This window comes from Blennius ocellaris (genome assembly GCF_963422515.1).
Source record: "Blennius ocellaris genome assembly, chromosome: 20".
Taxonomy (NCBI): Eukaryota; Metazoa; Chordata; class Actinopteri; order Blenniiformes; family Blenniidae; genus Blennius; species Blennius ocellaris.
This window is the reverse complement of record NC_137669.1, coordinates 12,836,188-12,860,480: the sequence shown is the minus strand read 5'-3', so window position 1 is coordinate 12,860,480 and position 24,293 is coordinate 12,836,188. Positions and strand designations below refer to the sequence as shown.

Below are 24,293 nucleotides of genomic sequence, written 5' to 3'. Positions count from 1 at the left end.
CTGAGAAGACTGCTGAGAAAATCACACCTTTACCACGGACACTGTGCTCTCCGCGGGAGCCGGCATTACGACTCCGCAACTGAGACTGTGAGTTTCTCCCATGTCGTCTTTTCTTGCTTTGTGTGAGTTCAGTGTTTTGTCCTCTTTTCCAACAGACAGAGAGGTCAGCAACACACTGTGCGACCAATTCATGGGATTCAGAATCAGCTGTGGGTGGGCGGCACATGGTTCAGCACTGTTGGATCATTTGCTCCGGGAAATAAGGGCCAAATTTTGAGATTTGAAGCTACATTTGTACACCGAAGGCGTCAGCACACCAGGTAGAACCAACTTTTTGGCACAACAAAACAACCTGCTGGTAATAACTAGATCTGTACTATTGGATTTATATGTGGATTAAAAGAGAAGAATTTTTTTTATTAAAAAAAAAAAATGTATCAAATATATGTTACTTATAAATGTTGAATTATCTTTAGTTGTAACTATTCAAATTGAGGATTTTAATTATTTTATACATTCTTACTCTGTGTGTTCTTTTTTCTTTTCTTCTTATGATAATTCGATTCAAAATATAGATATATCAGTTTAAATATGGGCGAGTTCATTGACAAAAAGAAAAAAAAACAACCCTAAAACATCTTGATAGATTTCTAAATTCTAAAAAAGGGTTTCAGATCTAGCTTTAGAGCTTCCTGATGCTTGACGAAACCACCAAATGAGGAAATTGGGAAGGTTTCAGTGCTTAAGGCATGACAGGCAAACAATTACACATGACAGACATTTAGTCTGTGTTGGTCTAAAAATACAAGATGTGCAAGACAGTGTATCAGCAGAAAACCATGTCTTGCTGGGCTGATTGCCCCCCCCCCCCACTACTTTTAGCCCTGCTTCTTCACGGATATGTGCCAGGTGACGTTTACACCATGTGGTCTATTTATAGGAAGCGGGATTTGAAGAAGGAAAAATAGAGATGGGGCAACAACATGGCAACCATAGAAGAACAAGCTTCTATGGCCTATTTATGGTTTGGCTGCCACCGTGTACCTGCAGATAACTAGGCAACATGGTACCTCAGCACCGTTTAGGCACCCTCCATTGACAAAATGTCTGCTGTTGCCAAGGGCTCCTTCTCTCAAGCAGAATAATGAAGAGGGAGCACCGGGTTGTACATGTAAGAAGAGAAGGGTGTATTGTATATAATGTATGAGACCCACCGAGCAGGAAAGATAGTGTGAAGAGTGGAGGTAAGGAGAGAAAGGGTTTAGGGTGAAGAGAAATGGGTACAGCGCGACAGGAGAGAAATTATGTCAGAATAACTTTATATTCAAGGAGAAATGTCGGCGGTCAGAGTGAGTCTTGCAGGAATTGAGCCAATTAGTGGCTAGCGCCGAAAAGATGTTAAAGAGCATGGCATTCGTTTTGTGTGTGTGTGTGTGTGTGTGTGTGTGTGTGTGTGTGTGTGTGTGTGTGTGTGTGTGTGTGTGTGTGTGTGTGTGTGAGTGTGTGTGTGTGTGTGTGTGTGGCAAATTAAATGGACATTTCCAAACAAACAAACAAAAAAAAAAAGGATGGCTCTGGATGTAAAAAGGAATCATTAGTAAAATAACTCACAACAAGGCAGAACAGATTCAGTACAAAAACAAACCAATTAAATAACAGAATGGCACCTACCAGACAGTAATGTAGTCGTATATGGGCTCGGTGCTCAGTACAGTGAAGTTGATATAAATTCCATGTCCAGGAGGAACTCTGACACTCCACACACAGTCCTGGAAGTTTGGGTATTCCTCAGGGTGACCAGGAGAGTAAATGGTTCCATTTAATGATGTGATGTTACCGCCACAGAGAGCTGGGAGATAGAATATTAGGAGAATTACCTTTAATAAATTACCAGCAAATTAGTATTACCATCGCAAAGCTTTAGTAATTGTCTGGATGACTGAGAGAGGGAATGTCTCAATCAGTCACGTAATGACCACTGGATAACACCTCCATACTTTTAATAAATTGTCATTACATTTTTATTCCAGTTTTGCAGCTCAGGTACTCCTCAGGTGTAGTGGGTTATTAATATTGTGAATTTACGACTGCTGAGAGCCACCAGGCAGAATTTATATTTATATAGTTTTGTAAATTAAGGTCTGTGCATTGGTGATAAACCTTAGAACCTCAAGAGTAAAAAAAAAAGAAGACATAACTGTAATGTTGTCCACTTGCTGGTCATAAAAATTGAATAATTCCTTTTAATGAAGTAATTTCACTTCCACAATTAGCTGGGAGTGTATACAACTGGCTTTTGCCTTTTCTAATTATTTTAAGATTTATTTGTAACCTTTCTCCCAATCATTATTTTCATTCTTCTTAAGCCACACAGGTTTGTTTTTGTGGAAGTACAAGCCATTCACCATCAGCTGATTATAACAGAATGGAAATATCAAGGTAAAACATGGAGCCTACTTCACATAGCACTGTTGGTGTGAATGAAAATATGACTGACAGATTGAATAGTAGCAGTTATGAGGGCTTTAATAAGCTAAATAAGAAATTGGACTCTAATCTTCTTATAGGACCACCATTATTCACCAAATGCATTAAGCCCTTAAACCAAATAAACATAGAACCAAAACATTGCCTTTAATATAGGCAGTAATGAGTTTAAAATATTATTGATTATTAAAATACTAAAATTTTACATTTAAAGAGTTGAATATTCTTGAAGAGTTGCAGAGCTGCGGTCTTTCTTTGTCAGCAATAAAGAGCTGCTCTGTTAAAATTTCACTGATTTCTGTTCACAAAAGGAGGAGCACCTCATCAATACGATTTCAGTCATTCTGTCTCATCATGAGGCATTTCAAGTGCATCTAACATCAACATTAATATCTATATCATGTACTGTGAGCCATTCGCCAGCTTAAAAAAAAGTCTATGCTTACATGTGTTTGCAATTCATAATCTTTCCTTGAACTAACACATTTTAGCTGAAAGTAATGTGACTCAGTGAATATGGTACGATAATGTGTGTATCATTAAAACCAACTTAATTAAGGGAGACAAGTAAAAAATGTATTTCTTTTTCAAATACTTATGAATGAATACATTTCAGGAACTTGCACAATGCAGACGGATATAAATGTAAAGAGTGGCAGAAGTTATTTTAACTAGTTGTTTTTTTTTTAGTAATTGATCTGTGTTACTCTACAAAGCAATATTTTTATTTCTAAGTTGTTACCTTCACATCGTGGTAACTGGTGGTTCCAGTTCCTGCTGATTCCATGCAAACATGTGAGCGAAGCTTCTCCGATTAGAGAATATCCCGGAAGGCATTCAAATGACACCGTCATCCCAACACTGAAATCTGTGCCGATCACGATGCCATTCCGAAACGGCCGGGGATCTGGACAACTCTGGAGCTGGTAAGCTGGAGAAAAGGAAGCCCGCATTCAACATTAAAAACAATGCAATGGTGGCTTAAAACTTGTAAAGCCAAAATATGCAAACATGTTAGTTTTTCTTCGCCATGCTCGCTTTTTGAAGAGTAAATCGAATCCAACCCTGAATAAACAACAGTGAGCAACTGCGTGAAATGTTGCGAAAACATCTGAATGTTTCTTCCAGTTAACGCTGAAAAATAAACTTGGCATGAGCAGCTGGAGCTGTTCCTGGTCCCGGAGTTAAAAACACTTCATATGTACTATAGTTTGAATGCAGTATGTAAAATAAGCCGTGTCCTCCCACCTAAAAGATGTTTGTCACCACTAAGTTAATTCAGAAGGAAATTATTCTGCTGCCTTGTTTGAGAAAAATAATTTTCTCCAATCTGTTGCTCAAACTTTAGGAATGACTAAAGCATAAACAGTTGTGGAAAATGACTAAAAACTAACAACTGAAAACTGGTATGATGTTGTTAGATGTTGCCTTCTCAGACAATAAAACAAGAGTTTGATGTTTATATGACAAATGAAAGAGACAAATAGTAATAATAGCAATGCCTATATTCATATTTCTTTTGTTTTTCAAAAACCCTGGTCGTTATGCTGTGAAGAGATAAAAATCATTATTCATCAGACAATTACATTTACACATTAGTGGAATTGGGTGCAAAGGAGTTCTGTTACCTTCAACATCTGTCACAATAAATATGAAATAGTTCAGTACCAGATCAACGTGAAGATCATCTCATCACGGATTCACAATGAGAACCTGTGCATGACCTGAAATGTTGCTTCTGAAAGGTTTCTATCGTTACAGAAGGTCAGATTATAAATCACATCGAACGGTTTGATGTGAGAGAATGATCACTGAAAACAAGATGCGAAAACAATTACCTTGGTACGTGATGTGGAACCCTGGTTTGTTTTGGGAGTAGTCGCTGTGGAAGAAGAAGCTGGTCTGGTGGGTGGTGCTGAAAAGCGCCTTGGGGAGGAGCGGACCGCTGAACCTGTCAATGACCGAGCCCGTCTCTAGAGTCCCGCTGCGGATCTCCAAGTAATCGTGGATGGCCTCGGTGGAGAAGTTGAGAAACTGGAGGTGGATACCTGAGGAGAGTAAAAACACGAGAGTAGGACTGGTCATAGAAACCTAATGTTTAAAAAGTTCAACAGCCGCAGGCTCGGAGAAGGATAAAGAAGTACTTTTAAAAGAAGTACTTTCTACAAAACTTATTTATCAAAAGTGTTGACATGACATAGTACCTAGATGAAATGTTATATTAGATCGAATATGTTATATTAGATCTTTAGACATATTTATCACATTTATCATCAAGCAATCACGACATGTAGTTGTATGCACAGTATTAGGCAGGTGGTCCCAATGAGAATATATATACAACCAATAATAATATTAATTTAATTAAAAAAGAAAAGCTGATCAATCTGGTATGCCTTCATTTTTTTTTTAACCAACTTGACACACAGTCCACAGATAAATGAAAGCCGACTCAGATCAGACTCAGCAGACGGGCAGCGAAAACAGAAAGATAAACGCAGGTGCCTTTACACTTGAGTCAGACGTTGACTGTTTCTTACCGAAGCCGACAGGTAAGTTGACCGACCATGTGCAGTCTAATCCACTCGGGTAGTTGCCGGGGTAACCTGGACTAAGAATCACTCCACTCACATCCATCATGGATCCACCACACTGAGCTGTGTACACACACACACACACACGCACACACACGCACGCACACGCACGCACACACAGGGAGCAAAAGAAAACAGCGGTTCAGAGTTGAAGGAAGCACATCAAAGGCAGGTTTTCCTTTATTAAGGGTACTGCCGGGGTCATTTTAGTATCTCAAACCTGTGGCTCTTTTTGTTTTTTTTGTTTTTTTAGAGAAACTATTAATATTTTGAGTGTTTCATAAGTACCCTCCTTAAATAAATCAGCATTGTGCAAGTAAAAATATGTCCAGGGCTTGTTTCCTCTCCTTCGCCTCCATGCATACCGATGTCTTTGTACACGCCACATGTTTATGGCAGAGTCTGACCGGGCATTCATCAGTTTAAAAGCGTAATCATATTCTGCACAGAATACTGAATAATCGGGTCATCATGGAACAGTAAATTGATCAAACAGCTTATTTTCCAGCGAGGCAGAGCAGACGGCTTACATTACTTCTACAGCACTGAAATTTTGAATGTTGCATCCAGGCTTCAGTACGGGTGAGCGTGTGTGTGTGTGTCTGCCTACCACATACCGAGACACAGCGGTACCGGGTAGTTCCACCTTCTGACAGGTCCAGGCATACACGTGATATGAGCGTTACCCTGCAAGTACAAAGGCAACCACAGTTTGTTATCGCAGCACACCGAGCAAATCCATATAGAAGTGCAGTTTTATTTTTTCAACAGTCATCATGCACCACAGTAACAAGATGTTCGGATGCCTGTATTGATACTGTGGGTCTGTATATTAAACATGAGCCAAGCAAGGCCTCCATTAGTGCTCGCGAGTATGCTGCACAGGAATTGGGCCGACCACACTAGAGGCATTCATTATTCAGGAGTTGTGCGAACCACACCAAATTTGTGTGTTTAGTAAGAACTAGGAAAACCACCTGAGAGCGGGGTTTCCTTTTGATTCAGTCTAAATAGATCTTGCTTTGTGTGGCAAGGGGATACAAAGAATGAATGGCTGCACATCAGAGAGGCTGAGTAGACTTTAGCAGTTTCATATACATATCTGGCAGTCGAAATGCATTATACAAGTTATGTGTGTGTGTTGTGTGCATCTTGAGTAAAATGGCCAACCTCCAATTCCACTCATTATCTCAGCAGCTTGTGGGAGTATTTACCTGAAGAGAATATCCTTGTTCACATGAAAACTGAACAACATCCCCCACCATGAACCTGTCTCCTTGTCTAATTCCATAATTTGGAGTCTGAGGCTCTGGACACGACTCCAATCCAATAGCTGACAGGAAAATGTGAAACAAACAAACAAACATTAATATAAAAGTGTTAATTATTATTTTGGCTATAAGGCACTGGGTACAGATACAATTTCATGGATTATAAGCCTGTACCTGTGTATTCCAGGTGAAATCCCGCAGCTGAGACACTGATATCAGAGTTGAAGCTGAGATAGAGGTTGTTAGATGTACTATTCAGGAGAGGGGGAATAGTGGTGCCTGCAGAAAGGAACAGAGGACCATGATCACCTTTATTTTTTTTTAACTGAAGCTTGCAAGTAAATGATCTTAGTTTTCTGACAGAAAAGAAAACAACAAAGGCCTCCCAAACCAACATTTTCCTTTTTGTTTATTTATTTTTTTGTTAGCGTACAACATTCTCAAAGGAGGGAGAAGGGAATTACTTTTATTTGAGACATCTGTTTTATTTGAAATCACTTTTCAAATGTTGGCTTGACCTACTTAGTGTGGCAAGGGAAAGTACGAAGCAAAAGAAGAAAACGCAGTACAGCAGCAGAACAGAAGCAAAGCTGGCACCGGTGCAACAGCGTTTCTGTCAAGGCACCAAATATCATCATAATACACACCATATATATTAATGTAAAGGAATATATTAACTCACTCTAATCTCCTTATCAGTGGAGATGTTCTCGTCTCAGTTTGTGTCAAGATTCAACAGCATGAACACTGATTTCTGATAGGGCCACTTGTGGAGTTGAATTATCTTAGAACAATATGTGATTCTGGTTTGACTTTCTGTTAGGTGGCAGGAATGTCAGCGAAGCTTATCAACATCACAGACACATTTCTCTGAATCGACTGTGAATTAGGGCAGTGGATGTTATTGGTTGCCTGTAGAGAAGGGGGGAGGGGATTAATTAGCCATTTTTCGAAGAGTCTGCAGCCCTCCTGCTGGTCGTTTCCGTATTCCACAGGAAATCTCATTCATTATCACGATGGAAAATAAAAAAAGATTTTTTTCCCCCCCTTAATAATAATTGATGAATGATGCTGAATAATTAACTGCATGGATTTAACCATAACAGTTATTTGTGGATGTGTGACAGCATTAATTAACACTTGTAATTAACCCTAATAAAAAAAAAAGTTTTATCATTGCTCAGCATGAATTTACTCATTAACTGTGTTTTTTAAATGGAAAAAGAAATCATTGTCATGCCACTTCATTGATAACTATTTAATCTCTTATCCATTTTGTCATAAAGATGTCAAGCTCTCTCATAGATTATTCAATTGAATGAAGAGACACAGATGACTCTGCTTTCCTAAAAGCAGCATTAATCCCTGAAAAGTGCCACATCCTCGTCTGAATAAAATGATCGAGTGAACCTGGACAAAGGTTTTAACCACACAGAAACATTTTTTGAAAGTAAAACCTAAGTTCCTGCAGCACAGGAGCCAGTGCTCCTTCATTGTAGTCAGTGTGGTCATTCAGACCACTAATGGCTCACTAATGCACAACACTCTCCATTTTGTATTCTGCCAAGTTCACTTCTGTTCCTGCCGGCAGAAATGGGAGACGAAAGGAGAAATGTGGTGCAGTGCAGAGAAATGTAATAAATATCAACAATATTCATGTTTATATCATTCGCAATAAGGAATATTTTTTTCATTTACTGATGAATGAACAGAGAGAGTAAAGCTACAAATGATTATATTCCTGCTGAAAGGGACTTGGAAATAACATAAAACTGCTGCTTCAGATAGAAGCTGGGCTACAAAAAAGAGGGGAATGGTTAAACCTAAAGAGAAATCTATTGTTTGAATCTGCGTTTTAACATCATTTTCAGTTCAGGTATCTGATGCAATCTCTTTTATTAGGATAAAAAATATTAATCAGAGTACCATATTATCTATGAGAGCAAATGCAAATGGTTTCTTTCCAATTAGAAGTTACCTTATTAGACAGCAAGGTAACTGCTGGAAGCTTTTAGACATTAATAATTGTATTGTTTTGGAATTACTGTGTTTGACAGATCATCTCACCGGCTGCTTTTAAAGTAACTATTCTGAGAGGCGAATTAGGCTCTAAGAGGATCAATTAGTGATGCGACGAAAATTTCTCCTAAGTCTTTCAATGAATTGCAGATAAACAAGCAAGTGTTAGAGGATGTGTATCTCGGCTCCTGCAGTGAGACGCAAAATGCAACCAGTTTAGCTCTAATTGGAGTCTTCATGGGGGACCCGCCTGGCCGACATGGTTTCTGCCTCATAACACCAAAACGAACGACATGCAGCGATTTTCAAACTTTATTCTCCACAACGATTGAGCATTATTCACTTTGATTGAGTTACTAAACATTAAAGTTGTTATAGCTATTGTCCTCATGGGAACATTTCATCAGAAGTTAAGATAGTCTTTAGATCAGGAATTTTCAAAGTGTGGAAGGATGAGCTACCTCACAGAGAGATTGGATGAAGGCCAGACTGCCTTATGTTTTTCACCATATAAAATATTATTGCAAACAGCTGTTGGGACCCATGGGTACAAAAATAAATAAATAAATGGGCTTGTCAGATGGTTTCAAGTCTGCACCTGTTATACTAAAGCTTATCTTATAAAGGTCTTTAATTTTCACTACATTCTCAATAAATTCTGTTGTAAAAAAAAAAAATCAATGTTTTATCAAAAGATATATAGTTTCACCTTCCATGTATTTGAATTGTAGATTCCTTCTCAATTAAAAAAAAAGAAGAAAGAGATATGTTGACATAGATGATGACTAGAAACAAGATCAGTCTATGATGAGTGGAAACATTGAAAAAGATGTTGAAGTTTACCAGAATAGCTGCCCAGTCTTGGTGCGTGATTGTCAGCGCCGTCGTAGAAATCCAAAGAGTCCCAGTTGTGCTCCGTGGCAAAACTCACCACTTGTATCTGGATAAGCAGACACACATAAACAAGAGTAGACAGAAGAGGAATGACTCCAGAAAATTCATCAGATCGTGTCAAGTCCACTGGTTAAAGACGTGTGTTTTTAAGAAATGTGTATCCAAAAGCAAACGAAGAATGACACACAGCAAATAAAGACAGTTGTGTTTGAGGAAAAGCTTGGTTAAATAGACTTTAATAAACACACGGGCTTCATTTGATGTTCTGTAACACTGGAGGAAAAACTAAACACTGTGACGTGCCTGTCAAATACTTTCAACACACTCCACTTTGTCTAAGATCTTTGCCTTTGTATTTGTCCGTGAGAGCAGTTTAGCTTACATGCAATCAGGCCTTATCTTTCATGATTAGATCATATCTCAGTATCTCTAGATGGCCCCTCTCTCAGAAACCATCTATCCATTCATCCTTCTAATAATATCTTATCTCTCTTGAGATCCTGCCTGCTCAGCTTTTAAGCCAATGATACGTAGGTCAGCCAGGAAGCAGCGTGAGACAGGGCCTACCTGTATCCCAGCCCCCTCTGGAACAGAGACCTTCCACAGACAGTTCTGGTTGTTGTCATATGGCTCCGGGTAGCCCGGCGACAGAATGGTCCCACGGCGAGAGGTCAACATACCCCCACAGGGAACTGATGGAGAGAGTGAGAGGAGAGCAGACAGCAGCAGAGAGGAGAAAAGAGAGAAAAGCAGAGGTTAAAACAACGCTTTGTCTGCAAGTTAAAGGAAGGCAGAATAAGTTGGGTTGTAGCAACCTTCCCTGCTGCAGCGAGGGGGACCGAAGGAGCCCGAGGCTGAGAGAACAGCTTGAACATGCTTCGGCTCAGAGTGCACGCTGCGACAACTTCTGTCCTATGTCGAATTCTTCACATTTATACTCACCTATGCATGTTGGCAGGGTGTCATTCCACTGTGCGAGGTTGTCCGGGACGCTCTCGCAGCGAATGGCGGTGGAACCGTGTAATATATAACCGGGGTTGCACTCGAATTGCACCAAGGAGCCGACTGCAAAGTCATTACCGAGACGTTTCCCAAAGCGAGGCTCGGGGACTGAACTGCACTGAGTGGAGCTGGTCCGGGGTACAGCTGGAGTAAAAAATGGGGAAACAGTATTCAAATGGTGTGATAACATATATAATGGTGCATTTTAAAAATTGGAGTGAGTTGTTTTGTCACTTATTTTAACATACTTAACATATAAACCAATGTTCATAAAATATGATATTTATTGCATCCAAATAAAAGAAGTAGGATAAAACACCTGTACATAAAAATAAGAATAAAGAAGTAGTAGTCACAACTGTAGTATAATTGAAGGTTAACCTTGGTAGACGAAGTGAAATCCCTTTGCAGTTTCAGGTCCGACTGTTGTAAACTTCACTGTAATCTGATTTCCAGAACTCAAAGGTAGGGATTCCCCTGGAGGGAGCACAAAGGAGATATAAAAGCAGAAATTGTAAGATATTTGTGGACGTTAGGTCACGTGTTTGTCTATTCATCTGTCCATACCAGAGTGTGACCCAGAGAGTGAAGAAAGCAGCGTGTTTTGTTGAGTGGGTCCATCGTAGATTTCCACCACATCGTTTAGAGATGTCTGGAACAACACAAACTGACCGAAGAGAACTGGAGGAAGGAAAAAAATGGAGGACAGATACAGAGATGAGTTTGCCACAATTTGACTGGTGGCAAATTATTATTCCCTGCCACTGTCTGTGCCTGACCTTCCAAAGATAAAATTAACCCGTAATACCTCATTTAGATTTGATTAAGCTGTGGTGTCGACTTCTATTGAAGTCAGCTATTGGCACGAAATTAGACATCAGTAAGTTTAATAGTGAAAAAAACATCACCTCATCTTTACCCCCCCCCCCCCCCCCCCCACACACACACACACACACACACACACACACACACACACACACACAACGACCCTTTAATTGCCCAGAGTGTAACACAGTGTGAGCTAGTGTGAAATGCTAATGTTGGCAAAACTAAACTCACAATTTGTAACATATGCCAGCCAAGTAAGACATTTTTTTTGTCTCTTCTACTGAATTATCAACAGAAAGTTTGAATGAAAAGCAGAGGGAGAAACCTGGTAGCCTGTCAGACTGAGTGCTGCCCACATTCAGTGAACCCCTTTGAAATAGCGAGATATGCCAGCAGTTTGCTGTTAATGTCATGCTACAGTTGTGAGACAGATGTGTTACTTCACTTCAATGTGACAAGAAAGTGAAAAAAAGCTCCTGCAGTTGGCAGAAAATTAAACCCGAGCCTGAGAATTAATAGCGAGAGGTTCTTCAGCTGCAACATGAATTTTACAGTGCGGCTGTAGTGGCAGGTAGTATTAGAAAACCCCCCCGGAGATCTGAGGCCCTACTTCCGTCAAACTAGTACAATTCCCTCTGTCTCAAATGATCACTGTATCTTCCAGCCTGTCATTAGTAGTGTTAAGACGGAAATTTGTGGCTGTATTTATATGAATGAAATTGTATTCACCACAACAACAAAATGTGCTTCGGAATAAATTATATTTATTTGAAGCTGTTCCCTCTTTAAAACATACGCATATATCATGTCTCCATCTCTCTCTCTTTCCCTCCATCTCAGTCCAGTCCCACAGGCTAAGGTGTAGAGGATTAAATCAGAACATTGCCAAGGATATTCAGCTACAAGAAGGTCACTGGTCACTTTGTACAAGGCTGTGTCTCCCTTTAGATTTATTTCAAAGCTTGAGCTAAAACATTGCGCTAAATCACACAGGATAGCCTCTCTGGTCTCATGTAAAATCTCATTTCATGTTAATATGATGACAGCCATTGTAGAACTGAAGCAAAACCGGATTTTCATTTGGCTGTGACTTGTCCCCATTGGTCTAAAAAGAAATCTGACAGTAAAACAAACCGTCTGTCTCGGGTAAATTACGATAACCTTTTATGGCTGTATTTTATGGGCGGTCATGGTTTTACATGAGAACGGGTAAAAATGGACCCAGTGCTGAGAGGGAAGTGAGAGGGAGTCAACGCTTTTTTCAGTCTTGAGAAGTAGTTTAAGGTGCTAATCATCTGTAGACTTTAAGAAAATCAGACTGATTAAAGTTTTCATCATCGCTCGCTGTGATATCGACGGGCAGCAAAGCAGTTAGAAGGAGTTCGCAGCTGAAATGGTTTTAAAACGGAAAACATTTCCAGGAGAAAGACACACAAGAGTCGGCTTGGATGGATTTCATGCATGGATTCCCAAATCTATAGAAAAGTAAAGTCTTATCTCACAGGAAATAGTTTCTATCCTCAGAGATATTGTTTATGGATTTCTATGTCATATTGACATAAAGAAAAGAAAAAAACATGTATAGGGCATTACAAAAGATAATGCCTTCCAAAATACTGCATTTATTACTCTTTTGATCTCATTTCAATCACCACCATTAAATAAGGAATTCCTGACCAAAATCTTGAAAATGTGGAGTCTCTATAAATGTAGTGTGCTGCCACATTGTGGACCTCACTAAGAGAATGAAACAAGGCCACACACATGCTCAGAGGTTTGGCCAGTCATCATGGTCTGAAAATGTCCTGCTAAGTTTGTATCAGCACGAGATGAGAGAAAACGCTCCACTGTTCATTTTGAAAGGCTTTCATGGCTCCTGACATCAGATGGAGAGAACCTGGGCATCGATCCCTGCCGAGCCGCGATGCCTCCCGATGAGCAGGCTGAGTGGGTGTCCTCAGCCACGTTCTCATTCAACAGGAGATACGGCATCTCCGTGGAGATTTACGCCAAGGGTTTCCCCCCACCTGGTGTTAAACCTCGAAGAGTAATTTGCATGAAAAGTGAAACATCACCACTCGTTGAATAATCAGCCCAGTGATTCCATTACTAATGCTAATCATCCAGCAGCTTTACCTCCATAGTTAATGCAACCTTGAGCCTGCAACCCTCCACTGATTATAATATTACATAAAATGGCAGCTGCTAAAAAAGACAAAAAAAGGCACTTCTGTGTCTTATTCTGTGTGGGAGGTTTGAGGAAGCTGACTGTTTCATAAACAATATGCAGCATGACCAAATGTTAGCTTCTCTCCAGAATATTCTGAATGTGCAAATACAGTATAATGAGACATCACCTCTCCACAGCTGTTGTAGAAGTTGATATTGAGCTGAAATTTCAAAAGGGAATAATTGGACATGCTATCTGCCAACAAGCAATTTAGTAAAGGCGAATTCAAGCTCAATAGTCGGTGTATTAGAGACAAAAACATAATTGTATACTTAAATGTGTGATCTGAAAATAAACTTTTGTCACAATATTCTTATTTTTGAAAAAAACTTGAGACTGAAACCGTTCAAAGGGGCATTCAACCTGGAAGTTTTGTCCTTTGTCTCAAGCAAAAGTGATAATCGTGCTCACATGATGGCGACTTTTTGTGGAAAAAAAGTTGTGACAGCCCTTAACTGTGCTATTACTATCGGAATGGAGAAGTGTCAGTTTGTGAAGAGTGTGCCAGTCACAAATGAGAAAGGCTTTGGGATGAGTAATGAAATCTCTTCCACAACATTCATTCATCCATGTGAAATCAATCTAAATAAAAGAGATAACATGTCCTGAGTGGAATATCTCTTTAGTGGTCTAATATTTAGCCTTCCATGGTTTGAATCCAGTCTTAATGTATGTATTTTTTCTATGGGTTTTCTCTGGGTAATTGGTGGCTCTAAAATGTCCCTGTGTTTGTGAATATCAATGTGTGTTGTCCATCTGTCTCTGTTTGCCCTGCGAAGGACTGGTGACCTGTCCATGGTACGATGCCTTCGCCCGGAGTATGCTGGAAATAGCTCCAGAATTCTGTGACACTCAGTTGGATAAAATGAAATGCATGGATGATATCTTATTATTATTACTCTAAGTTTAGGAAAAAAACAGGTACTATAACAGGTATTTCATGGTGATATTAAATATTTCAGAACACAATCTTAATAGCTTTGGTCAGTGACATATTCCTCATTATCTCATACAATCACAGAAAAACCTGTATGAGAAGAATCCTTTACATTGTGCACAAATGCCGTACTTAAAAAAATGGCCGATTAAAATTGGAAAGATTAAAAAAGCCTCAACTTCAAATGTCACTTCAGTGATGAAACTTCAACAGTCGAAAAGCTTCTTTTGTGTAATCTTTGTTAGTTTTTCGGCATTCTTTAAAAACTCTAAAAGGGTCCTTCAGGGTGTACCCGAGCATTCCCATTAAAACATCAGTCATGTTTTAATTCCACTTTGCTTCACACAGTAAAACACAATAAATGAGTTCTTGTCAAATCAAATTGACGTTACAGGGTCTTTAATGCTTTAGCAGGCAATACACCCTGTACACATTTGAATATTCTCCTTATTTTATTTTATTCACTGATGCATAGCTAATTTCATATGCATGTGAAATATTTAATATTATTCTATCACACATATTGTTGCATGTCAGAGGAGTGATGTGTGTTCGGGTGAACCTACCAAACTCCCTGGGTACAGATATTGAGTAGACGCAGGTCTGTGCTGAAGTATAGTTTCTGGGGAAGTTCGGAGATAAAACAGTTCCCTCTGTTCCGGTAGAACGACTTCCGCAGGGAGCTGGAAATGTACGCATCAGACCAATGTGAGACAGGCAGCAGTGCAACTCAGCAGGAGACATTCACATACACTAGTTGATTAAATATTAGAGGGCAGTAAGTTAATTTATCTTTTAGTTATTTTATGTTGTGTTTCACCTTGGCAACTGGGCAATACCCTGTTCCATCCAGGTCTGCCGTCATCCCCCATACTGCACGTAAGAGTAGAATAACCCTAAAAAAGAGAAAAAAAAAACAAAAAACTCCAAGCCACTGAAGAACCATACATTTAAACAAAGCAAGTAATCCTGGAAAAGATTTTAAAATATTTGGAGAATTCCAGTTGATCACAGCATTTCAAATCACAAATCAGTATGAACACATCCAATTAGACTGTGAATGAACTTTCTGTTTACTATTTACAAAAACAATGTAACTTCATCGACATGGTAGCACAGGAACTGAATTCTTATTGAGATGATCACAAAAGTGTTGTCAAAGATAACAATAAAACATTGTTTGTACAATATGTTCAAGCTGAACTCTGGCTCCTCAAAGCTGTTTCGAGTTTCCCTGAAGTGGATGAAGGTGTCTTTCCAGCTTCCTCTCCTTAATGCTGCATTTACACAGGGGCAAGATGCATTATAAATATTATTTTTTCTGTAATTCATGGCACAGTCTTAAGGTGACGAACAGATGTGTGATGTCACATTGGGAAAACGATATTTGTAATGCATCGTGCCCATGTGTCAGCGCAGCCTAATGGATAGGAATTCTGAAGTCCAACACACCTGTCCTTCAAGCAGCTAATCATCCGCGCATCGTACTAACCATGAAGTCCTCCTCCCTCGACAAAAGAAATAAGAAGAAAGACCAATTTCTCACTCAATTAACCTTCCATTAAGCTATTTGTACCTGCAGAACGTATCCTGCTTCACAGTAGAAAGTGACAGTGGAGCCCAGTTTATAATCAGATCCCAGCCTGGTCCCATTCAACACCACACCTGGGTCAAAACAAGACTCCCTCAGCTTGGCTGAAAGGAGAAAACGAGGAAGGGAAAGAGAGAGAGAGAGAGAGAGAGAGAGAGAGAGAGAGAGAGAGAGGAAGTGAGTCAGAGTCTGAAGCAAAGACAATGCGACAGGCACACATGAATAATAAGACAGATTAATAATAACTGAGTCCTGTGCGATAATCAAATGAGGCAGGCATTGCATTGGCCTTTTCAAACAGTCTGTTTGCCTTAGCTGGCTTTACTAAGATGAAGCAAGAACGATAACTTCATCCCCCGGCTTTTGTTTGCTACATGAACCTTGTAAATTATGGCGTTGGCCTCCCTCCCAAAAGATTACCAGCAACCTGCATCAATTTAAGACTTAATTCCTGGCTCTACATGAAAACCATTTCCTTAGTGCGACTGAATCAAACTCACACCACTTGACAGACGATTTCAACAGACGCAAACTCAACAGGGCCTTTGTGGCGAGAGCAATCAGTCTTTTTCAATTTTGAAATCAGCATGATGCAGTCTGTCATCAGTGTGGTAGAATCACCATGCACGTGTCTGCAAGTAAATCAATGCTTTAATGTGAAAATGTCATTTTTCTGAATATATTTTGTCATCTTGTGAAAAAGTCTGTCACTTAATCAGTGGTTACTTTGCTTACGGCAAACTGGTAAGACAGAGAAGCCCTTGAATGACCCCAAATGGGAAAAATTTATCTTTCCAATTGAATAATACGTACTTTAAGCCTATTTCATGAGGAATGTGTTGTTCAAGCCTTATATAAACATAATTTCACTGGGTTCCCTCAGGTGATCATGAGTAGGTGTTGATGTGTTTACTGACCACACAGATTATTTCAAACACTTCTAAGAGACTAAGTGTAATTTTGCTTTTACTTGTTGCACCTATACAATCTTTTCCCAGTTAAAGAGGAAATCAATCAGCATTCATGCTATATAACTAAAATAGGACTGTTGGCAGAATACTTTACCTTTGTATTCCAGGTGGAAGCCGGTGTAGGAAACGGACCCATCACTGCGGAATGCTAAATGCATTGTATTTGAACTGCTCTCTATTCGCTCTGGGAGTTTGCTGTCCTGGAAGCTCCCAATCAGAGGACTGTTGCTATCCGGACCGTCATAGATGTATAGGAAGTCATAGTTCGGCTCAATGTTGAAACTAGACAGACACAAAGAAAACAAAGAGGGTCGGACACCAAGGTGGGTGAAATCCAAAAAAGAGTTAGACACAGGAACTTATAGTTTGTATAATTAGGTTTTGTTTGTTATTTACATTGGAGGCAGATGCAGAGAAGCACTGAGTGTAATGAAAGCTCAGCATGAACATCAAAGTTCTTGCTATGGGGAAAACCACACTACACTACACTACAGTCTACACGTCATTAGGTCCACATTAGATTGTCATTACCTGGAATCAGCAGAATTATCTAAACTTACTATATCTTTTACTTATAGCTAAATGTCAAACATTAATGAAGAGCTATCCAGCTTTAGACGTGGAAGTTACTAAAACAGTCACATACAATTTTATTTGTTTTTATTTAAACTGCAATTTACTCAAATGGTATTTCTTATGTTTTTTGTTCTGTGCGTGCTGCCATTTGTTTTTGTTTTTTTCTCTCACAATAACACTGCTGTTAATTGTTTTTGAACACTTTCCTGGAAAAAAATATTTAGCTAATCATTAAAAAAAGAAATAACAAGAAAGTCTCCGTCATCTCACACAAAGACTATTCTCTTGTGTTTTTAGCTGAGGAGGGTCTGAAAGGTAGCATGACGTTGAGTCATCTTTTTGTAAAACTCCAGTGAACCACCAATTATATAACAAATTACAATGGTGGGTTAAAATTCCTGACTGAATTGAAGGCAGTCATACTTAGCAATGCCCCTGAATCACTGCAAAGTCTGGTTACCTTTTCACTCCCTTAAAATGTAGCCGAGTTTGACCTTTTCATTGCATAGTCATTTAATTTAACATTTTCTTTTAAAGCAACAGAAGTTCAACAAAGGAAACTTTGGATAATTGAGGAGCTTCGCTGTGGCGGACTTGACTTTACGATGAGGAGTTACCTGATGAAGGCCAGCGATAGGACGTAGTCAGAGTTGACAGCGATGAGCCAGTCACAGTCCTTTGAGTGCGGGTAGGGATGGGGGTAGTTGGGAGAGAGGATGAATCCATTGGAGCCAGTTAAGTTTCCCCCGCAAGGAGCTTTGATGAGAACACAAACAAAGGTACACATGAGATTTAATAAAGTCTTCAAACATCATGACATTTAAATATTGTGTTGGCTTTGGGGAGGGGGGGCGGCGGGGTCTAAATGAAAAGACTTTAATGCAAAAGCAGCAGGATACAGATGTATGTGATGAATAGACATTATCTGTTTCATACAGCTCTCCTATAAGCCACTCACAGCTGTGTCCTTGGGTTGGATACTGACACCTGAATAACTGTGGCTGGGTATGCAGTGCCTCTAATATACGTCCCTGCAGAATATATGGAAGTTGGACTTCTCACCTATGCAGACGGGCGGGCTGGGCTGCCAGTAGTATCTGTTATCCACTTGTATACAGGTTATTTTGTCGTCCCCCTGGAGCTCGTATCCTGGGTCACACTGAAAGGACACTGAATCCCCCGGCTCACGGCCATCACCACTACGACTGCCATTCATTGGTACACCTGGGTCCCTGCAGGCTGTAGCCACTGAGCCTGGACAGATAGGGGATAGGGACAAAGTGGGAAATGGAGGAGGAAAAGGAGAGCAATTACAAAAAAAACTGTGTCACACTAGATATCCATGGCTATTAGGCTGATGCCTTCAGCCAATGCCATATCTAAAAACAGCACAAATCCTACAATCTGCTCTATCTGTCATGAAATATCTCCTAAAATAATTGCCACCTAGATAAATGATGTAAAAACCATCAAGAAAAAATGTATTCACCTGCGATTACGTGAACAAGTTTAACTTCAGATTTTTAGTTAAATGTAGATCCACTTGAACTATATAAAATATTCCTAATTCATCTTTTTGCTGATACACTCTGTTATATGTGACGTTAAACCTGATTCAGGGAACATTTGTATCACCCGTGCTCTTATTTATGAATGTGCATATTTGTAGGCGCCACTTACTGGAGAACTGAATAGCAAATCCGGACTTGCTGATGTAAAAGTCGGTTTCAAACTGAACAGTGACTGTATTCAGAGTGGAGTGGATTCCCTCTGGGAGCAGAGACCCACTGAGCTCTGATAACGACATTTCATTCTCAGGTGGTCCGTCCCAAACTTTGAGCATGTCGTGGCTGGCTTCAGTGTCAAAGGCGAGAAACTGAAGGCTGTAATTTAGAAACAAAAGATTGTTATCAACATAAAAACAGATCTTTCTAAAGCGTCTGCTAAAAGTTTACTCAATTCTCATACAACGTCTGCCTTACACAAATGTATAGTAAAAGAAATTATAGTATAAACAAGTTTTTTTGTGAGGATGAAATTCAATTCACATCTATTTAACCAACCAATCATATAATAGTCAAAACTTGTGTCAGATATTGGTAACATGAGTATCTCAGCACTGTCAACAACACAGTGCAATATAGACAAACTCCAAGATAGTTAAAAACATTTTTTTAAGAAATTGGATAGGAACTTGATGCACATTTTTGACGATTCAATACCTATAAAATCTAAATAAATCCAGGTGCTCTAGTCATAAGAAGATGAAAAAAATATATAGTATGCAGTAAAAATGACATCTAAACTTGATTTATGTAAAGGCCGTTTGATGGCCCACTTTACCTCACAATGTTCCCTGAGTCCACCTCAATGGTCCAGGTGCAGCGAAGGTTGTTATCATAGGGAAAAGGGTATCCGGGGGAAAGGATGCGGCCTGAGGACTCACCCTTAAAGCGACCACCACACTCCGCTACAGATATCACACAAAGAGATTAGAGACATTACACAGATTACTATGAATGTGCTGTAAAAACATATCTGCAGTGGAACAACGGTGCAGACATTACAAATCCATCAGTGCAGCCTGACTGTCGGCTAGGTGATGCTCACATTATGACAAGCCAACCATTTATCTGTCTGTGGCACTTGTTTATCAGTCACAGGCGCGAGGTGCACCTTGGCGGCCACGGCGAAGGTGATTAAACGATCACCATGAAGACAAATGGAAGAGGAGAGAAGCTAACTCTCATCCTCTTAGCCTCTCTATCTTTCTCTCACGCAGGAGATGAAGAGAAGCTGGGAGGAGGAAGAAGAGACAAAGTGCTGATCCAGCATCCCTCCCAAAAGAAATCACACACATTATATAACAGAAAATAATTCCCCCCTCTCTCTTTGTCTCTCTCAGTTATATATTTTCACAATCTTCATCCGCTCACAGCTTTTTCTCCTTGTCCATGTTCCTCCTCCCTTAGGCGCCCCTCTCTTCATCACTGGAATATATTATCTGGGGTAATAGGAGCAATATTAAGAGGGGGAGGCAAAACAGAAAGAAAGAAGAGAACCAAGGGGGTAAAGATGGAAACACCACAAGTAATAATAAGCAGAAATGTGATATTAAGACTGCAGGTTAGATGAGGTCAACGGGAGCCACTACTAAAATATAAAGTCAAAGAGTTTCAGCCACTGGCTTTATGAGTCTTTCATTATTGATAGTGAGAAGGGGACAGACTTATTAAGCTGAATCCGAAATCAGAAAGTTCAAGGCAGAAGAAAGGTCCTTAAACCACTGGCTGCTATATGTGCATTTTATTTTCATCTACGAACAGGATTTACATTTGTTTTGGTTTATTCCTTCATACGGGAGAGAGGTGAATCCCAAAAAAATAAACCAACAACAAAAAAGCATCTGCCAAATTTACAAATGAAAGAATTTTAGAGGCTGCATATCAATACAATGATTAATGTGCGAGTCTGTGTTATGTGTGAGAGAGATGTTTGCAGGCCTGAAATTGCCTCACTGGTGAAAGACCATTATTGACTTGCTGACATCAATATTTGTGAGATTGTGGTGTTATAATTTCCAATCAGTCCGAGGCCTTGGAAAATGAATTAGGAAGGCAATGATGTTATGACTGAATATTTAGAAAAGTGCCAATACCCAAAAGGGAGTTTCTTCACAGGATGTTTTATTGTTCGTCTAAAATAAATGCCTGTGCTTTGATACAATAGCTTGTACGAAAGCCAAATCGATTATAAAATGAGTTTATGAAGGCATTTTTACAAAAAGGCTTGTCACTTAGATCTACAAAGATGAAGTGTGACACAAATAGTTGGTGAAAACAAGCGCGCAGTGGAGAGAAGGTAATAGAGAAAAAGAAAAACATGCAGTGCAACAGGAGAACATGAGGGCAGCCTCCAGGAACAGAGGAGGAAATCACCTGCTGCAGTAAAGCAGAGGCATCGACTGGGCAGAGGGAGTCCAGGTGGTGTAATCCTGAATAAATAGGCTTTTCATTGAGACTTTAAAACGACCAGAGTATGTGATATCTGAGAAAATCAAGATGGCCATTCCACACGAAATTGGCCCCCATCTGTTTTTCCTTCCAGATTACTGAAAAAAGGTCCTGTAAGCAGAGACCTTGTGGAAAAGCGGCGATTCACTTTGTACTGTATCACACAGTGAGACCTTGTGCAGTAATGCTTCTTCAAAATGCGGCAACACCAGTGAAAGCCAAGGCAACAAAGAGCTCTCGGTGCTTTCTTGCCCTCTTTCTTTCTCTCTTAAGCTCATAATGGATCAGATATCCAAGGTTGTAAACATCAAGCGGAAATTTACGTCTGTTTGTGTTTCGACATATTTATTTTATGTGCTACGTATTGTATCTATACTACGTGTCTTTTTTGATATACGTTTCTTCAGCTTTGTGAAAGGCTTCCCAGAGTGAGCAGACATACCTATACAGGAAGGCAGAGGGTTATCCCAGGCTCTTCTTTCACCTGTCATACACTTAAGCGTGGAGGCGCCATGCAGCGTGTATCCGGGCTCACATCTGTATGTGATGCTGCTCCCGGAGAAGTGACCTTGGTCGTTAACCTTGAAGCCAAACTGAGGCACGCCTGGATCCTCACAGTGAGACAGCTCGAAACCTAGACAGAGGCAAGAAGATAGGAGAGGTATCAGTGCATGTACTATTTCAAAAACTCGCTGGGGAAGAGCCAAGAGCCACGAGAGAAAAGGGAATTAGTTCTATTTAGATAAACAGCACGTTTTCCCTGAATACCTGGCACACTCAAAGATCCTGTTTGTGAGCTTGCTGATATCACAGATCCTGTTAAGCTTGCAACCAGATTTAATAACAAAACAGGAAAAAAAATGGATGAGACATCACGTTATTAGGAGTGATATTGGCGCATGTACACACCTCATCCAACTGAATGTTGCTACATTTTTTTTTTTACACTATCTAAGCTCAGTTTCCATGGTAATATGCATAATTTTGGATCTTGAATAGGTATATAAATAGCTTAAGTCCATAACCAGGGTTTGCTCTACACCATTACCTGGAAGATGAGGTGAGCCAAGATTTGAGTTATCTCCTGGCTGTGGTTATATGTCTAAATCCCTAGAAAAATAGCCGTTTGGGAAAGTGTACTCTCACCTGTGAGCCACGTAAAAACATCTGTCATCGTTTTGACATCTGGTGAAAATGGTTGCTCATCTTAAATTATTTGTGTTAGTCGCATGTAAGAAAACAAACAGCAATGAAATATTCATTGGAGCACGAGGAAGGAGTGGTATTGGATTGCAGCATTTTTATTGAACTTAACTGCTGAGATAAAGTACCAAGAACACAAAGATGATACTGCAATGCTCTTTAATACTCTTTTTTTTTTTTAATGTGGCAAATTCACTTCTATCTGCAAAAGTATGAGAAAAGGAGCAAAAGTGTCACAAAGTAATGGTCTATTCAACTCACGCAGCACAGAGACAATGCAACTTCAAAGTGTTATGCAAATCTATGCTATGCCGTCCTCCTGCATGACTCCATTTAAACAATTAGATTTTCTAATTCCAACTACGAGTCGGAGAGGGCACCGCCAACCGTGGACGTGCTCTGGTGATGATCAGAACGCACCTTTAACACACATTCCCGCAGTGAAATCAGAGCTCTCCGAGAGCTTTGTTAATCAAACGTGACAGGTTTTCTTGTGATTATTTCAGCGAAGGGATTCACAGTGTAGTTCTGCGATGGTTTCACAAATGAGAATAATTTACAGCCAATTTGAATCAATGAGAATGTTACATTTGTGAGGATTAGCAGCGCTGTCACGTGGCCCCTCATTTCAACTGATGCGATATGACTCAGGTGCTGACGAGCTTTACTCTCTTAGTCCTGTAAAGTTTGAGGAGAAAAACGTGAGGAGAAAAACCAGTGCCAATCTCTCCAAACGCGTTTTGCCTCAGGCCAAGCACTACTTTGTGTTACCAGACTTCCTGTTGCATTTCGCAATACAATATTTTATTGTTAACAGCTGTTGGGACTCATTTACTGTCATTTCCTTTCACTTTAGTTTTTATCATTTGACATTATAATTGATGCTTTCTTATGTTTAATCCAAGGAATGAAAAAATAATGTGTTTGTTTTCTTGAAATTTAGTCTTATTTTGTATCTTGTTCTTCATTTGTTTTCTGACAAATCCCAATACCAAGCAGCAGATCCTGTGTGTTACAAGGGTGTTGCAGCCGATGGTAACATAATTCATTATGAGTGAAATACAACACACTGCATTGTGAGCTAAAATAAAACTGTTCTTGGTGCCAACCATGAGGTCATTGCTACAAAATAGGATGTGATGCACAAACTGATAATTGATTAAACCCCCAATCATACCACTGAAGTTGCAACTGAAATTTAAAGTTAAAGTTGCATCACAGTTTTGAGACTGAATCATATCATCAGTTGGATCAGTTAAAACAGAGTCAAAGCGTGGCTGGACTGTGCGACATATTTTGTTTTGATAACAGAAACAAATAATTTCAGCACTATGGAAACTTCTGACACGACTCATCACTCACTGAATTCCACTCTTTTAGCATAATTATGACTGTCAAGAGCTTCATTAACAAACCTGCCTCACAATTTAAGGAACTGTGACTTTGAATAGTGTGTGATGAGCAAAGTTTACTTAACACAAGTCAAACTTGGTAAAAGCACAAAAAAAGGCTCATTGAACTTAGGGAGTGGTTGAAATGGATAATTTACTCCACCCAGAACAATCACATTATGTGTTAATTTTGCATTTTAAAAACAAATTATTATAAAATACTTTCATTATTTTCCATGTTCTGGTTCACATTGTATTTCAGTAGTAGATTACACATTTCCAAGCA

General features: G+C 39.6%; 1 protein-coding gene across 1 annotated transcript in view; it reads right to left on the bottom strand.

Moving 5' to 3' along the window:
- The window catches only part of csmd3b (CUB and Sushi multiple domains 3b), a gene marked incomplete at both ends in the record, with an annotated part of 464,348 nt that overhangs the window by 44,763 nt on the left and 395,292 nt on the right, over positions 1 to 24,293 (bottom strand). Inside the window, 21 exons of the mRNA XM_080515545.1 lie at positions 1,672 to 1,849; positions 3,230 to 3,418; positions 4,326 to 4,535; positions 5,028 to 5,144; positions 5,699 to 5,768; positions 6,296 to 6,414; positions 6,527 to 6,631; positions 9,215 to 9,311; positions 9,833 to 9,957; positions 10,208 to 10,411; positions 10,649 to 10,744; positions 10,835 to 10,948; positions 14,829 to 14,945; positions 15,083 to 15,158; positions 15,839 to 15,957; positions 16,919 to 17,106; positions 18,018 to 18,156; positions 18,463 to 18,654; positions 19,081 to 19,283; positions 19,744 to 19,870; positions 21,856 to 22,047. Coding sequence (XP_080371671.1) covers positions 1,672 to 1,849; positions 3,230 to 3,418; positions 4,326 to 4,535; positions 5,028 to 5,144; positions 5,699 to 5,768; positions 6,296 to 6,414; positions 6,527 to 6,631; positions 9,215 to 9,311; positions 9,833 to 9,957; positions 10,208 to 10,411; positions 10,649 to 10,744; positions 10,835 to 10,948; positions 14,829 to 14,945; positions 15,083 to 15,158; positions 15,839 to 15,957; positions 16,919 to 17,106; positions 18,018 to 18,156; positions 18,463 to 18,654; positions 19,081 to 19,283; positions 19,744 to 19,870; positions 21,856 to 22,047 — 2,977 coding nt within the window. The remainder of the gene's footprint in view (positions 1 to 1,671; positions 1,850 to 3,229; positions 3,419 to 4,325; positions 4,536 to 5,027; positions 5,145 to 5,698; positions 5,769 to 6,295; positions 6,415 to 6,526; positions 6,632 to 9,214; positions 9,312 to 9,832; positions 9,958 to 10,207; positions 10,412 to 10,648; positions 10,745 to 10,834; positions 10,949 to 14,828; positions 14,946 to 15,082; positions 15,159 to 15,838; positions 15,958 to 16,918; positions 17,107 to 18,017; positions 18,157 to 18,462; positions 18,655 to 19,080; positions 19,284 to 19,743; positions 19,871 to 21,855; positions 22,048 to 24,293) is intronic.